A 17397-nucleotide genomic window follows, 5' to 3' on the forward strand; every position below is an offset into this window, starting at 1 on the left:
CATCTGATTTGATATACAAGTGATTTGCATAGAAGTAAGGAGTGGTTCACTGAATCGAAAGCATTTGTTTGATCACAGGATATTCCTGTGGTCTTTCTACCCTCATCTAATGAGGAGTATATCTTTTGAGTAAACTCATTCATTGCAATTACAGTGCTTCTTCCTTGTTGGTGTCGGAGCTGGTTTTTAAAAATTATGTCATTTACAGTAAGAAATGTTTTAGATTGTTTTGCTGCACTCTTTTAAAACACTTTAGAAAGTACCAGCAGAAGAGAGGCATGGCAGTAATTTCCCATATCCTCTGCCAATCTCTTTTGAATAGTGGTTTTATCTCAGCATATTTTAATGCATATGGAAAATATCCCTGCTCAAAAGATTGGTTTATGATAATTTAAATTGTTTGTGAAATTATATTACACATTCTCTTGATTACAGATGTGGGCATTTCATCCCATCCAGATGAGCCTCTGTTTTTTTATTTTTATTTTTTAAAAAAAGATGAAATTTCATTACCCACATCTTTTGGTTGATTTTTTCAAACTGTTTCAAAGGTGTTCTGGTTATTTACCAAGCTTCTGAAATTTACATTGTCTTGATAGGCTGCTATATCTACATATGACCTCACTACATTTAAAGAGAACTTGCTGAAACAATTTGACATGTGAATAGTGTTTATTACAGCATTATCTTCAAAGCTAATTTTTAAAATCTCATGATTTTTAAGTTTGGTTCATAATTCTGACTGAAGAACTGACCACACTGCTTTTGTCTTATTACAGTGTTAGAGGATGAAGATATTATTGGGCATTTTTTTAGGTGAAACTACAACTTTCCTGAATATGGCTTTATAGCATTTGACATACATAACTAAATAAGAATTTCTGTCCAAGTTTAACACATTGTGGAGTTTCCTTTTTCTGGTACTAGAAAATCTTATTCCTGGTGTAATCCAGTTAAGTTTACTGCTTACATTTCTTGCCAAAATCTAGGAGGAAAAGATTCATTAAACATATCTAAAAAAAATTTAAGAATTCGTTGCAGTTTATGGCATTTGCTGGTAGCAGTCTATAAGCCAGCTTACAGTACTTAGTTTATTGTGAAATAAATCCATATTTATTGTAATTGGAAGCTCAATAAACAGAACTGTATGATCCAAAATACTTAGGTCTAAGCAGAACTTCATTTCATTTTCATACTGGTACTTTGCAATAATATTATCAGCGCAGGGCACTAATTTACTATTTTCTCTACTGTGTTCAGAAAAGTTTAACTTGAAACTAGATTTCTTTTGGAATCACAGCTATCAACTAACATATTTAAGTTGAAGTCTGCTGCAATCACAATTTTTTTCTTAATTCTTTCTGAAGGTTTTTTTTAAGGAAGCACTGGAATTTAGCTATGCACATTATTATTACAGTAAATCCAGGAATTCTATAAATTGCTATAATCACAGCATTCAGATCACTTAGATCTATGAGCAACTCTCAAACACACTCTCTTCATTTAAATAACTTAAATATTCTCATACTTTAGAACATGCTGAGAGGGCAAAAAGAATGCAGGAACCTCCACGAGATTTGTTTCTTCTACAAAAGCTGCTAGTTACCTTAACATTAGTAACACTATTTAAAACTTGTAAAAACCTTCTGTTTCATGGTATGTACATTCAGGCAGTTATTTTGATATATACACAATCTAAAAGTGGGATTTTAAGTTCACTGATTTTAGAGTATTTAAGGTTTGGTAGTTCTTCTGTTAAGCCACTGATATTCCAGAGCATCTGTAGAGCATTTTTGCTTTTTACTATGATTTATGTGCATCACTTCTTTGGTATCAATACTTTTTATTTCCCATTTGAACCACTGCTCTGTCACCCCCCCCCCCCCCCCCCCCTCAATTGAACTGTCCCAGTTTCTCTTGATTTTTTGGGTTTTACACACATCTATGAAGATTTTACTGAAATTCGGAGCACCTAATCTATTGAGGTGCAGGCCATCTCTCCAAACATTCATCATTTGAAAAGTTGTTTGGGTTAATGAACACTGCCCCAAGACTGACACACTTTCCTGATACTGTTATTTATTCTGCTGATATACTGATAGTAAAAAATAAATAAAAAAAATATTTTTCCTTCACCTGATTACTCAGCATAATGTCAGTAGCCTCTCAAGGCGACATACAAACTCAAGCTATCTGGTGATGTAAAATATCTTGCAAGATAGGAATAGAATCTATGATTGTGCTGATATTCCACAGTTAGGTTCACTGCCCTTATCTTGAATTTTTCAGGCAGTTACTGGCACCAATGCCTCCATGCTTTCTTAAATGATTACGGCAACATTACAAAGTCAAGTATATAGCACATGGGTTTTGATATGGATCCTTAAGTCCACTTCTTTCATAGCAAATACAGAAACTAAAAATCAATGGGAACTATAGGCTATAATGAGACAGAAAGGATCTCAGTTACTCAGTCAATTAAACTAAGCAACAAATGGCGAAAAATAGTTTTGTATGTTCAGTAAAATAAAATCGGAAACAACTTCGAGCCAAGGTAGGCTGAATCCAAGAAGTCTCAAAAACAAATATTAAGGCATTGGCAAAGCACTAGAACAAAAGATAAACCATTTGAACTATTGCTTTAAATGAATATTTATGGGACACAAGGGAAGCAAGTCAGATCACAAGTCAAGTATACGTTGGTCAAATAATTGCCTTATTGGTGCTCTGAAGCTCTTTTGTTTCACTTTTTTCCTCGTAACCAGTAGTACACGTTCTAGCATGATAAAAATATAATTTAGATACAGGAGAGGTCTGCTACTACCTACCATTGATATAAAACTGAGAGAAGTCACAGTTGTATAAATAGCAAACAAACTATTTGAATACAAGAAATTTAATGTTGAAAGTATATTTATTTATTTGGGCAATACCAAACTATAAACATTTGAATTCATTACAGAGTACAGGGGCAATATGCAAAAAAGACAACAATATGGTAGGCTATAAGATAAATAATTTAAATCTACAATGTGCTTCTAAAATTACCATCAATAGAATTATTCACTTCCTTTATTTGTCAATAGGGAACTTCCACGCCATTTTACAAGGAATCAGAAACCGAGCATTTCTTTCAATGCTTATAAAAATGATTTCATAATATTGACAGCATTCTTCTTCAGTCTTCACATTCTGTAGGCCATCCCGCTATATATATCAAGTCTAGCAGAGAGCAACATGAAATCAATGGTGACCCACGAAAACTATAGCAAATTTGTTTCAAAGGATGAGGTATTTTACTTTCATAGGTCAATATACCAACCAGTAGTTAGCTTTGTTGTTACTACATTTCTTACAAAGGAATTATCGCCACCAACACACTAAACAGAACAGCAAACTTTGGGACAACGTCAGCTACAAGTCGTGCTTTCCCGTCATCGTTGTACTATACTCCCAACATAAGAAGTCATAGCCAAGTTGACAGTAATCATGACATGATCCTACACTAATTACTCAGATAATTATTGTGTAACATGCATATAATTCAGCATTCTGTCAAATGCTTTACATTCTGAGGGAAAGAACATCTAAATGGTTGTAATATGTAGTTAACTTATACAGCCTCGATTACAAGCTATCATCGATTTTTGTGCGCTCACTGAAGCATTACTGTATGTAAATGCATAAACGTTATTTTTCTTAAACTAATGTCAATCTGTAAGACATAAATTCAAGGAGTGATCATGTGCGATTTTCATGAATGTTGGATACATCTTATCAATGAAACGTACTGATTACGTGTCAACAGTGACATCAAAATAATATGTAAATCAATTACTTTGTAGCTTACCTCTACTGTCATCCAAATGACTTCGAAATAACTCAACATAAACAGAAATCAACAAATCAATTATTTACTGGTCAGTGTCACGCATCTTGCACTGTTTTGTTTTACGGGTTTCTTCAAGGCAGATGTAGCAGTTCCTGTAAACATGTCAGGTTCATATTGAATTAAGTGTAATTAATTAAAATTAAAAAGTTGTTAACTGTTAAATTCTGCCCGCATTCGCTTTCCACATTTTCGATTCTTGTCACCGCAAATCACGATTATCGATAATGTGTTTCGAGAACGATAGAACGATAATTATACGATATATATCGATTATGGTTTTCGGCGGGTCTGCGTTAGTCGCCGACAGGCTGGTGTCACTGGTGGAAGAGTTGTGCTTGTGGTTAGTTGAGTTCGTGGTGTTACATAATCGACGAAGATGCCCGTAAGACGAAGATGTAAGCTACTAGTTAAATCAGCGGCGTTATCTCTGCAACAAAACAAGAACTTCTCGTACAGAGTTCAACAGTGTGTGTCGAAAACTGCAAAAGGGAAGGTCCTTTCCTCAGAGAGAAGACTTGGCTGTTACTTGTCAGATGCGTGTAGCACTATTTCAACAAACAGAAGATTCTGTACCGGCGCTAACGGCCTTAAAATGAGATTCGTTCAGTTTACTACTAGAGAAAACGGACCACAGAGATTGGGTGTACAGTTGTCGCAAGAGGACGACATTATAGATGTTAGCGGCGTAGACCATTCTGTCCCCAATGGTCTTGTTCAGTTTTTGCAGGCGGGACCTGGGCTGTTGGAGAGAGCTAAACGGTAGGTAAACCAGCTGTTTACATCAGTGAATTACAATATGCCTCTGCATGAAGTCTTGTATTAAAACTGTAATTTGCATTTACATGTAGGGCAGCTGTCGTTTTTTAAGGGTGTTGCTCATTTTACCACCTGACTACTGCAACCGTGCAGTAATTCATTGAATTATACCATACGGTAGAACCCCAGTTGCTCTCCAGGTTTTTTTTCCTGACCCATATGTTCACTTAAATCTCCTTTAGATGTCGAAACGTGTGGTCAACAAAAAGGGAAACCCATTTTGTTTTACAGGTACGGAGATACAACATAAATTATTACGCAAACACAGATAAAGAGAAAACAAGAATTTCAAAATAGAGAAAGATTATGTAAACAATCCTAAATCTCGCGGTGCTCAGATTCGATATTACACTGTAGCTGTCTCGATAATTGCTAAAGTGAGCTGGACAGGGTAGGTGTACACCGTTGCGTATTTTGACGTTGAATTTTAATTTTTAGTTAGAAATCGTTCTTATATGTGGGCTGTAAGCACCAGTCACGTTAATTAAATTTGTTCAGCTGTTTGTCTGCAGTCTGCCACCTCCCTGATACTAGTTGGGCGCATATTTGTTCGCTTCTACTTTAGTGCTTGAGTGTCCATCAAACGTACTTCCAGATACGCCTACTAAATACAACAGCGCCAGACAATAACGGTTATTATTATAATACACAGTTCAGTGTCTGCCATTAGAGAAAGTAATGTAGAGCTGGCAGTAAGAGCGAGAAGCAGCTCTTACGGAGAGCTAAAGCACACCGGAATGGTTCCTTTGAAAGAGCATGGCCAGTTTTCTTCACCATCCTTGAATCGTTCAAAGCGTGTACGCCATCTCAAAGGTCAGTTTACCCAGAAGTGCCAAGCTCCATGTTAAACCTAGTAGTGTTCACCTCGGAAATTCTGGACACCAGGATCACAATGACCCTCAATTATTTGCTGCAGAAATTGCGAATATTTTATACTGAAACTGGCCTTTCGTACGATAAACGCATTTTATTTCGCCTCTGTCATTTACTATTTCAATCAATATTAGAATTGAAACTTTTTGGGGGATTGAAACTGTGTGCTAGACCGAGACTCGAACTCGAGACCTTTGCCTTTCGCGGGCAAGCACTTGCCCGCGAAAGGCAAACGACCCGAGTTCGGGTCTCGGTCCGGCAAGAAAGTTTAATGCCAGGAAGTTTCATATCAGCGCACACTTCACTGCAGAGTGAAAATTTTATTCTGGAACAACAGTATTATTGCATGCAAAATTCGAGACAAACTGTCATGGAAGCTTTTCAATAGAGAGACTTGAAAGTGATCCGGATCCAAAGATTTTATTCGCAGTTTATTCAGATGAACGTATTATTCAATTAATGAAGTATACATATATCACACAAATAATTCGAAATTTTCTCAATTATTCATAAATTAAATCATTATTTCCACACTCGTGGCACAACTTAGCTCTGTTGCTACATTTACCGAATACCAACAATGTTTTCCTGTTCTTTCATTGCGAGCGTATGAATCGTATTGCGCTTTGAAGACACACCCTGTAAAGTTCTGGGAACACTCCACAATAAGCGGCTTTGGAAGAACATAAGAAATACATCTATTCACACTTGCTTGCATACCTACATTTGGCAGTTTTCCACGAAAGTTTGCAAAGATCTACAGAGAGATTCTGTAGGAACCCCCGTACTGGATTCTAACAATTGGGGTTGACCATTCCATACAGAATCATTGCATTGATACCGTACCTGCCTGATCCATTTTGGCGAACCACGTACAAAGCTCCCAACTTCGTTTTTGTCTCGCCACGGCACAATACTGATCAAAGGTATCAGATCCTCCCTTGATGATGCTGTATATAACTCCATCTGTGGTTCTTCAGTTCCGTCATCAGTAGTGATGTCTCTGTGCGTGGTCGACAAAGGGACAACAACCTTATTAAACCAATTACCAGCGTTCAGTCTTCGCTTTATACAGTTTATAGGTTCAGAAAGTTTTCGTACATAGTATTCCGGTACATATTTGTTTCTTTCTTTACTGCAACAGTGTGAACTTCACCATTTGTCATATAATACTCATAGGCATTGTTCTTCATTACAATTTTCATGTCATATCTATTTGTATGTATTTTATCCATGATGGTTGCAGCTAAACTTGTGACTGTTCCTGTTTAGGGTGTAGAATAAAAACCGCTACCAGTCACAATAGGTGATTTTATTTAACACACAACCGGTTTTGGGCTTGTGCCCATCTTTAGGTGGTTTATATTCAGGTACATGTTTCCGAGCTCAGGGCTGGAGATGACTGTTTTAAATGAATCCCCTTCTATTGTGAGTGGCAGCGGTTTTACTCTATACCATATTTTTTTTGTTTGTGTCATATGGACTTTGAAAGCGCAGTTACCCTGAAAACCAACAAACTGCTGATCTATAGTAAGAATGCGGACTGTATAATGGTTTGCGTTTACTTATAAAGGTGTTCCACAAATCTCTGATAGGATCCAGTTCATGAACGGGGGGGGGGGGGGGGGGAGCCAAAAATATAAACCTGAAGTTTTTTATAAGGTTATTTAAGATTCAGAAAAATTCACCCACATGGACTTATTTTTTTATATAGGCCCCTGAACGGGAAAGACGTTTTTCCCAGCGGATAGGAAGTTTCGTGATCGCGTTTTCGTAAAATGAACATGGCTGTGACAGCAACCAGTTGCGCATGAACACTTCGGCAGTGCCATAGTTTTCTTATGTGTCCGACTGCTTGCTTTATTGGGCCAAACAAACGAAAATCGCAGGGTGACACGTCAGGATAGTAGGGAGGACATTTTAGTGTGGTCCAGAACAATTCCTGAATTTTTTGTTGAGATCGAGCAGCTGTGTGGCTTCGGGCATTATCCTGAAGCACGATCACATACCATACTGGAAATGCGCACCTTTTCTGACGATATGCACGTTTTGTTTGCTCCAAAAGTTGTCATTAGGATGCAGCGTTCACAATATGACGTTCGTGGGGAAAATCAATGAGAAAGAACTCCTTTAAGAACAAAAAAGACCGTTGCACGAAGAGTTTTTGGCTTTGATGGACGCAGATTCGTCCTTTTTGCGCCAATCCATGCTGCCTTCTTCCGAAGTGTAATGATTCACCCATATTTCATCGCAGGTCACAAGCCGGTGCAAAAAAAAAAAAAAAAAAAAAAAAAAGTTCCCTTTCAGTTTGGTGGCTTGTAAGTAGCCGTTTGCACACCATGAAACGACGCGGTGAGAAGACAAGCCACCCATCTTGCGGACGCCTTCCGAAATCCAAAGCTGTCTGTTATGATAGCCTGAGCACTACCTCAGTAGCAATTTCAGCAACTTTTATTTGGCGATCGTCTTCAACCAGTTGGTTAACAGTGCGAATATTCTCCTCAATCGTGCTGGTCCTGGGAAGATGTATGTCATTCTCAGCTGTTTCTAGTCCTCGTAAAAGGTGTTTATGGCGTGCTACACCGTTATCTTTCCCAGGGTGTTGTCCCTGAATTATGCCGCAAGTCTTTTCAAAATTTCGGATGGTTTTACGTCCTCCACCGTGAGAAACTTGATAATAATGCCTTGCGCAATAGTATCTATTGCTCTGACATTGCGATTCTGACTAAAGAAATGATAAAACGATCTAACTGTGGAGGACATCACTGGAAACGAAAGCAACAATGAGCAAACAGCACGCCGCTCGCCATTTACAAAAGGCGCGTAAAACAAAAACTCTGGTTTATATTTGATTCGTCTTCGTAGTTCTCGCCTATCTGCCATTGTAGTTGAACATCGAATCTTAGGCAAGAGAGACGCTTAGTAGCTCGGTACGGGCTTTTGTTGAAGTTTCGAGAACATACCTTCACCGGGAGTCAAGCTGTATATTGCTCCCTCCTACGTATATCTCGCGAAGAGACCATGAGGATAAAATCAGAGAGATTAGATCCCACACAGAGGTATACCGACAATCTTTCTTTGCACGAACAATACGAGACTGGAACAGAAGGGAGAACCGATAGAGGTACTCAAGGTACCCTCCGCCACACACCGTCAGGTGACTTGCCGAGTATGGATGTAGATGTATATGTGAGAAACTTGAATAGCCTGATGCCCATTGTTGCACAAGACAGTGCAATGCCAAAATAGTTAGAACATAAAACTAAATTCAGTTTACTGCTGTTGATTAGTCCTCCAGTTTAATATAAGCTTATGAGAACAAGTAACCTCATCCAGATTCGTCACGTGAGTTAAGTTCTGACTAGAACCATGGAGACATGTAACTTGAATGTTTCGATTGGTGAATGTTTAAATTTATTCTCAATTGACTGTTCTGCCAGTAAATTTCGTGCAGTTTTCTCTGACTCCACATTCTTCGCGTTGCCCTTCAATGCCTGGAATATGGACAACAATGTTGTAGGCAATTGGCCGGGCTCTTGTATAGGAACATCTGTGTTGAGACAACGACCATTATTGCCATGGACGACTCTTGTTTTCTTCATCGCTGTACGAAGATTTGGCAGACTGGTGTTTCGCCATTACCCATAAATGCTGCAGGAACATGAGCTTCAGAATCACTTTCCTCAGGAAATTCACTTAAGTCTTTTCACGATTAAGTTCTCATAATGTCTCCCGTATAGCATCTTCCGTTAGTAAAACGACATACCTAAGTGCAATTTTGACATAAATGTACTGCATACTCAGTGACAGAAGGTGCACATTGTTTACCCCAAGGTAGCTGTGACCCTTAACTGTCAAATTAATTAAACAATCATGATTTCCAACTTGGAACGTCCATCGCGCGTTAGATCTCAGTCAATACTGAATATACGTTGGCAGTGGGCATTCTATGTGCCGTGGCGCATTCATTGTAAAAAAAAAAAATCCCGAGTCGGGCTGGTTCTTGCTGTGTTACCCCTCCTAGTACGGCTTGGGCCAATATTATCCCATAAGCACGTTGGAAATCTATATCTCCCCTGTTTTCAAAAACATTATTTTCAAAATAATGACTTTCCCTCTGTGTCGATTGTATCCAATGACGCCTCGTTCATTTTTATAGTTACAGCACATTAAAATGTATGCACGATTTTTGTGCTGAGTACCACTGGGTGATTATCACCCCAATTAAAATTGTTTGCTTCTTGAATGTTAGATTTATGAAAATAGAATGATTACAGTTGTATTGAATAGCTGATATACGAAACACTTCCAATAATGAAAATATCATTTCGCGCTTATTTTTGTACCGAGTGTTTCTTGCTTCAGCTGTTGTACCCTTCAAAATACCAATGACCCGATAAGCAGATTGGAAATATGTGTATCATGTTTTCAAAGTTATTTTTAAAATGTATGACGTTATGACTCTGAGTCAATTGTATAGAATTATATTTTGTTCAGGTTTATGTACAACACATTAAGTTTTGTTCGTGGTTTTTTGCACTGACGAGGAGAACATGGCAAGTGCCATAAACCGATTTCCCAGAAGCTTCACTCGGTGAAAGAAGAGTCAGAATAAGCGAACATGTTAAGACCTATCCGTAGTTACTCGACCGTTTCTGAGAGACTGTTAAAGTTTCCGACGTAATTTAGATGTCTTGTAGCGCGAGAAAATTACATCCAAAATAGTGGGACAGTGGCTATCGTCGTGGCCTCTCACTTTTTCTCCCCGTGTTCAAAACCTGATTGTTTTTTATTTATTTTCATTTATCAACCCATTACTTTACTACAGGAGTAGGGTTGCCATATATAGCCGGGACCTCGTCCGGACACTGACATAGGGCTATAGAATTGAATTAGTTGGTGCATCGTATTTTTCGGAAGATTGTTTTTATTTCCATTTATCAACCCATTACTTTACTACAGGAGTAGGGTTGCCATATATATTCAGGACCTCGTCCGGACACTGACATGAGGCTGTAGAATTGAATTAGTTGGTACATCGTATTTTTCGGAATATTTCGCCTTTTTTCCGTTTTACGTTTTTTTAAAACTCCAAGCAAGTCGGCTTCAATTAAACTGGCACTGTAAGACTGATTCTACAGTCCCTGGCAGCAATCGATTTCTTTCATCAGTCATGTGGACCGACATAGCGAAAATACTCTTTCCACAGTGCAGTTGTATGCGGGAAAACAAATCCTCGCAGTTGACATTTGCGTTCACCCCCCCTGCGGGTTCGGGGCTTAGAATAGGCCCGCGGTATTCCTGCCTGTCGTAAGAGGCGACTAAAAGGAGTTAAAACCGTTTCGGCCTTCCATGTGATGGTCCCCCTTGGGGTTTGCCCTCCATTTTTCAAAATTCTACAGAAGTACAAGCCTTTTGGGGAAGGACGCCTTACGTGGTGTACCACTGCCCCTCAGTGCACTAAGACCTTGGCACTCAGCATCGTACCGGCGTTGTAACCATACCCACTATTCCTCAAATTGGGCCTAAACGCCTGATGGGTTGTACATGTTACGCCCATAGTGCGTCCCCATCTGCACCTACGACCATGATGGACTTTCCATGGCACCAGAAATCCAGCACGGTAGCCAGCCCGTTGTGGTGGGGTCGTCATGTACCCTCTAGGTTGTAGCCCCCTGACCACACAGGGATCGTACTGCCGATACCTGAGCTGCACCCTCCCCACGTCAGCCAAGGACTAGATGCCCGTCTCCTTGGGGCATCAGGACTCCCGGCAACGGTCATCCTGCCAGATGGCCCTTGCTGAGGCTGGGTGGCGCCCGTGGGGAGAGCCCCTGGTCGGAGTGGGTGGTATCGGGGCGGACGTTTCGCAGATGAAACGTCAACATGTATCGGGTCGCTCTGCGGCCAAGTCTTTTAAAAAGAAAGGTACTGTTTCTAGTTCCGGTTCTCCTGCCCTTTCCCCCTTGGCCACTCCCTGGGAGGAGGGACAGGCCCGCCGGCTTGGGGCGAAGTACTTACCCCGCTATTTGGTCTGTTCTCGAACCGATGGGGGGACGTTCGCCACCTCCAAGCGCATGTTCTTTGTTCAGCACATTGAGGACATCTTCGGGGAAATCAAGGCTCTCAGTAAGATGCGTTCGGGGTCCGTTCTTATAAAGACCACCTCCGCCACACAGTCGGCGGCGCTCCAGGCGTGCGACCGCCTAGGGGACATTCCAGTGTCCATTGTCCCGCATCTGGCACTAAATAGGACGCAGGGGGTTATTTTTCATCGGGACCTCCTGCTGCAATCTGATGAGGAGCTCAGGGCCAACCTGGAGTGCTGAGGCGTGCATTTCGTCCGGCGAGTCCAGCGCGGCCCCAAAGACCGTCCCATCGACACCGGGGCCTTTATCCTCGCCTTCTTGGGGGACGTTCTCCCGGAGAAGGTAAAGGTGATGTGCTACCGGTGCGACGTGCCTCCTATGCGCTGTTTTCGGTGTTTGCGCTTTGGGCACATGTCGTCACGGTGTGAGGCTGAGCCCCTTTCTGGCGATTGTGGATGTCCTCTTCGTGAGGAACATACATGCACCCCACCACCTCGGTGCGTTAATTGTCCTGGCATCCACTCGCCTAGATCCTCAGACTGCCCCGCATATCAGAAGGAGAAGAAGATACAAGAACTCAAAACTTTGGATCGTCTCTCTTATTCTGAGGCCAGGAAGAAGTATGACCGCCTCCATCCCGTGCCATTGACCACTTCGTTTGCCTCAGTTGTGTCCACTCCTTCCGCGGTATCCTCACCCCTATCCTGTCCCCCCTCCGCCTCCTCCCCCCATCCGGGGTCTCTGCCTCCGCCTCCCCAATCCCTCCCTTACAAATCCTCCTTCCCCGTGGCCCCCGCCCCCTCTGCCCCAGGGGCCACCCTTCCTCCTCCTCCTCCCCCCACCCCCCACCGCCTGAGAAGCGATCCTCTTCTCAGGCGTCCATCGGGGAAATGTTCCGGACCCCAGCTTCCGAGGTCCGGCGTTCCAAAACGGACCCCGCGCGTGAGGACCTTCTTCGAGTCCAGCCCACCATCCCTGCGCCTTCTCGGACTTCCAAGAAGGCCTCCAAGAAGAAGTCTCTATCCCCCTCTCCACCCCGGCGCGTTTCGTCTGACACTCCATCCGTGAGTCGCTGCTCCCGGCCGTCCTCAGTTTCGCCGGGACGCTCTGCTGCCAGGCGCTCAGCTGGCCTCTCGTCGGCAAATGATGCTGCCCCTCCTACACAACCAGGGACAGCGGCAGCAGCTGGCGACGACTCGATGGACCAGGATCCGCCTCCCGCCGGTTGTAGCGTTGTTCCCTCGAAACCTGGCCCTCTGCGGCCGTCGAGGTGACCAGCTCTTCCCCCGTCTCGTTCCCCCTCTTTTTTGACTAGCGATGGCCTTGTTACATTGGAACATAAGAGGTATTTGATCTAATCGGGAGGAATTACAACTGCTCCTCCGCCTGCACTGTCCGCTCGTCCTTGGTCTCCAGGAAACCAAGTTGCGCCCGACTGACCGTATTGCCTTTACCCACTATACCTCGGAGCGGTATGACCTCACCCCTGTGGACGGTATCCCAGCTCATGGTGGGGTCATGTTGCTCGTTCGGGACGATGTCTATTACAATCCCATCCCATTGACCACCCCACTCCAAGCAATAGCTGTCCGTATTACTCTTTCTGCTTTTACTTTTTCAGTTTGTACCATCTACACTCCATCGTCATCTGCTGTTAGTCGGGCTGACATGATGCACCTGATCGTTCAGCTTCCCCCGCCGTTCTTATTGTTTGGCGACTTCAATGCCCATCATCCCCTTTGGGGCTCTCCTGCATCCTGTCAAGGAGGCTCCCTCTTGGCGGATGTCTTCAACCATCTCAATCTTGTCTGCCTCAATACTGGCGCCCCGACTTTCCTCTCGGACTCTACTCATACCTACTCTCACTTGGACCTCTCGATCTGTTCTACCACTCTTGCCCGTCGGTTCGAGTGGTATGTCCTTTCTGACACCTATTCGAGCGACCACTTCCCCTGTGTCGTTCGTCTCCTGCACCACACCCCATCCCCACGTCCTTCGAGCTGGAACATACCGAAAGCTGACTGGGGACTTTACTCCTCCCTGGCGACCTTTCCAGACCACGATTTTCTCAGTTGTGACAGTCAGGTCGAATACCTCACGGCTGTTATCATCAATGCTGCCGAACGTTCCATTCCTCGTAGTACCTCTTCTTCACGTTGCATTTCCGTCCCCTGGTGGAACGAGGCTTGTAGAGACGCTATCCGTGCTCGACGACGTGCTTTACGCACCTTTCGCCGCCGTCCTACGTTGGCGAATTGTATTGGATACAAACGACTCCGAGCGCAATGCCGTAGAATCATCAAAGACAGCAAAAAAGCTTGTTGGGCCTCTTTCACCAGCTCCTTTAACAGTTTTACTCCCTCTTCTGTCGTATGGGGTGGCCTGCGCCGGCTGTCGGGCATTAAGGCCCACTCCTCGGTACCTGGCCTGACCTCAGGTAATGAGGTCCTCGTTGATCCTGTGGCTGTCTCCAACGCCTTCGGCCGGTTTTTCGCTGAGGTTTCCAGCTCCGCTCATTACCACCCTGCCTTCCTTCCCAGGAAAGAGGCAGAAGAGGCTCGGTGACCTTCCTTCCACTCGCTGAATCTGGAAACTTATAATGCCCCCTTTACTATGCGGGAACTCGAACGTGCGCTTGCACTGTCCCGGTCCTCTGCTCCGGGGCCAGATGCCATTCACGTTCAGATGCTGGCACACCTTTCTCCGGCGGGCAAAAGCTTCCTTCTTCGTACTTACAATCGCGTCTGGACCGAAGGTCAGGTCCCCATGCATTGGCGTGATGCCGTCGTTGTTCCTATACCCAAACCCGGTAAGGATAGACACCTTCCTTCTAGTTACCGCCCCATTTCTCTTACAAGCTGTGTCTGTAAGGTGATGGAGCGCATGGTTAATGCTCGGTTAGTTTGGATTGTTGAATCTCGACGGCTACTTACCAATGTCCAATGCGGTTTTCGTCGCCGCCGCTCCGCTGTTGACCACCTTGTGACCTTGTCGACATTCATCATGAACAACTTTTCGCGAAGGCGCCAAACGGTAGCCGTGTTCTTCGATTTGGAGAAGGCTTATGATACCTGTTGGAGAGGAAGTATCCTCCGCACTATGCACAGGTGGGGCCTACGCGGTCGCCTGCCCCTTTTTATTGATTCCTTTTTAACGGATCGAAAGTTTAGGGCACGTGTGGGTTCCGTATTGTCCGACGTCTTCCTCCAGGAGAACGGAGTGCCTCAGGGCTCCGTCTTGAGCATAGCCCTTTTTGCCATCGCGATCAATCCAATTATGGATTGCATTCCACCTAATGTCTCCGGCTCTCTCTTTGTCGATGACCTCGCGATCTACTGCAGTGCCCAGAGAACATGCCTCCTGGAGTGCTGCCTTCAGCGTTGTCTAGACAGCCTATACTCATGGAGCGTGGCAAATGGCTTCCAGTTCTCTGAAGAGAAGACGGTTTGTATCAACTTTTGGCGATATAAAGCGTTCCTTCCGCCATCCTTACATCTCGGTCCCGTTGTTCTCCCATTCGTGGAAACAACTAAGTTTCTAGGGCTCACATTGGACAGGAAACTTTGTTGGTCTCCGCACGTCTCTTATTTGGCGGCCCGTTGTACACGTTCCCTTAATGTCCTCAGAGTTCTTAGTGGTTCATCTTGGGGAGTGGATCGCACTGTCCTGCTTCGCTTGTATCGGTCCATAGTCCGATCGAAGCTGGATTATGGGAGCTTCGTCTACTCGTCTGCTCGGCCATCCCTCTTACGCCGTCTCAACTCCATCCACCATCGGGGGTTACGTCTTGCAACCGGAGCCTTCTACACTAGTCCTGTCGAGAGTCTTTATGCTGAAGCTGCCGAATTACCATTGACCTACCGGCGCGACGTACTGCTGTGTCGGTATGCCTGGCGGCTGTTGTCTATGCCCGACCACCCCTCTTAAGAGTCCTTCTTCGCTGATTCTCTCGACCGGCAGTACGGGTTGTATATGTCTGCCCTGCTGCCCCCTGGAGTCCGCTTTCGTCGCCTGCTTCGACAATTGGATTTTGCCCTCCCTACCACCTTCAGAGAGGGTGAGAGCCCGACACCACCTTGGCTCCAGGCTCCGGTTCATATTTATCTCGACCTCAGCTCACTCCCGAAGGAGGGTACTCCGGCTGCAGTGTATTGCTCACGGTTTGTCGAACTTCGTGCTCGACTTGCCGGTCACACCTTTATTTACACCGATGGCTCCAAAACTGACGATGGTGTCAGCTGTGCCTTTGTCGTCGGGGCCGCCATTTTTAAATACCGGCTCCTCGACCAATGTTCCAGCTTTACGGCCGAGCTTTTTGCTCTCCATCAGGCCGTTCAGTATGCCCGCCGCCACCGCCATTCATCGTATGTACTCTGCTCTGACTCACTCAGTGCTCTTCAGAGCCTTGGAGCTCCCTATTCGGTCCATCCCTTGGCTCAACGGATACAGCAGTCCCTCCGTTCTTTCGCTGACAATGGTTCTCCTGTCAGCTTTCTGTGGGTTCCCGGACATGTAGGAGTGCCTGGGAATGAGGCTGCGGATGCTGCAGCCAAGGCTGCAGTCCTCCTGCCTCGGCCAGCCTCCCATTGTGTCCCGTCATCTGACGTTCGTGGGGATGTTTGTAAGAGGCTTGTGTCGTTGTGGTGGGATGCTTGGTCATCCCTCCAAGGAAACAAGCTCCGGGCAGTAAAACCGCTCCCAACTGCTTGGACAACCTCCTCCCGACCATCTCGGCGAGAGGAGGGCCTTCTGACCAGGTTGCGGATTGGGCATTGCCGGTTTAGCCACCGCTACCTGCTCTCCGGTGACCCAGCCCCGCAGTGCACTTGTGGTCAGGCATTAACAGTGCGCCATGTTTTATTGTCGTGTCCCCACTTTAGTCAATCTCGTGTTGTCCTGTCCCTGCCATCTACTTTACCGGATATTTTAGCTGATGACGCTCGAGCAGCTGCTCGTGTTCTGCGTTTTATAACTTTGACTGGCTTGTCCAAAGACATCTAACCTTTTTACTTATTTTATCTACATCTTTGTTAGGACTTTCTGGTGTCCCCCCCCCCCCCCCTCCCCTTGAGTTTTACTAGATTCCCTGTGCTCTAGCAACAGTGACTGGGCGCTAATGACCTCAGTAGTTGAGCGCCCTTAAACCCCACAAAAAAAATTGCGTTCACGATTTTCCGTTTTCTTAAGAAAGCAAATCTACCTTTCTTCCTCGGAGTGTTTAGACTTCCGTGTCGCGCTTAATTTCTAAAAAGCTCTTCAGATACGTATATTTCTGAAACCAATTTTAGTCCGTATACAATAGTGTTTCCAATCATCACCCAAGATGTTTCAGATGGCGTTATCCAATCAAATACCTAATATTTATTAAAAGAAATAGCAAAGTAATCAATTGCTATGGTATAGAAAGCCATTGCCTCTTCCTCAAATTTCGATATCTAAATATTTCTTGTTTAGGGTTCTCCTCCTTTAATTTGTCGAAATTTAACTTGCTTTGCATGCCAATAAAACTGGCAGTCTTCCTTTCATTCAGACAACTTTGAGTGTCTGTTAATATATTTCTAATTTTAGCTATCGAGACTTAATTCTTCTCAACGCTTTTTATATTTTTTTCAAGCGGAACCAAGCTTCAGTTCAGAAACATGAAGCAAATTTTACGTTGCGGCATTCTGTTTTATGGTACAGTGAAGAGAACTGACGGACTTGATGATGCTAGACAAATTTACGAGC

General features: G+C 44.0%; 2 protein-coding genes across 2 annotated transcripts in view; one reads left to right on the top strand and one right to left on the bottom strand.

Moving 5' to 3' along the window:
- LOC126253523 (BLOC-1-related complex subunit 5) overlaps positions 1-4107 on the bottom strand; it is a 73278-nt gene extending 69171 nt beyond the window's left edge. The window contains exon 1 of the mRNA XM_049954900.1: positions 3851-4107. The gene's annotated coding sequence lies outside the window, so the exon portion shown is untranslated. The remainder of the gene's footprint in view (positions 1-3850) is intronic.
- A 71-nt stretch (positions 4108-4178) lies between these two features.
- The window catches only part of LOC126253522 (fumarylacetoacetate hydrolase domain-containing protein 2), a 158743-nt gene continuing 145524 nt past the window's right edge, over positions 4179-17397 (top strand). The window contains exon 1 of the mRNA XM_049954899.1: positions 4179-4651. Coding sequence (XP_049810856.1) covers positions 4269-4651 — 383 coding nt within the window. The 5' untranslated portion in view covers positions 4179-4268. The remainder of the gene's footprint in view (positions 4652-17397) is intronic.

This window comes from Schistocerca nitens, chromosome 4, assembly GCF_023898315.1.
Source record: "Schistocerca nitens isolate TAMUIC-IGC-003100 chromosome 4, iqSchNite1.1, whole genome shotgun sequence".
NCBI lineage: Eukaryota > Metazoa > Arthropoda > Insecta > Orthoptera > Acrididae > Schistocerca > Schistocerca nitens.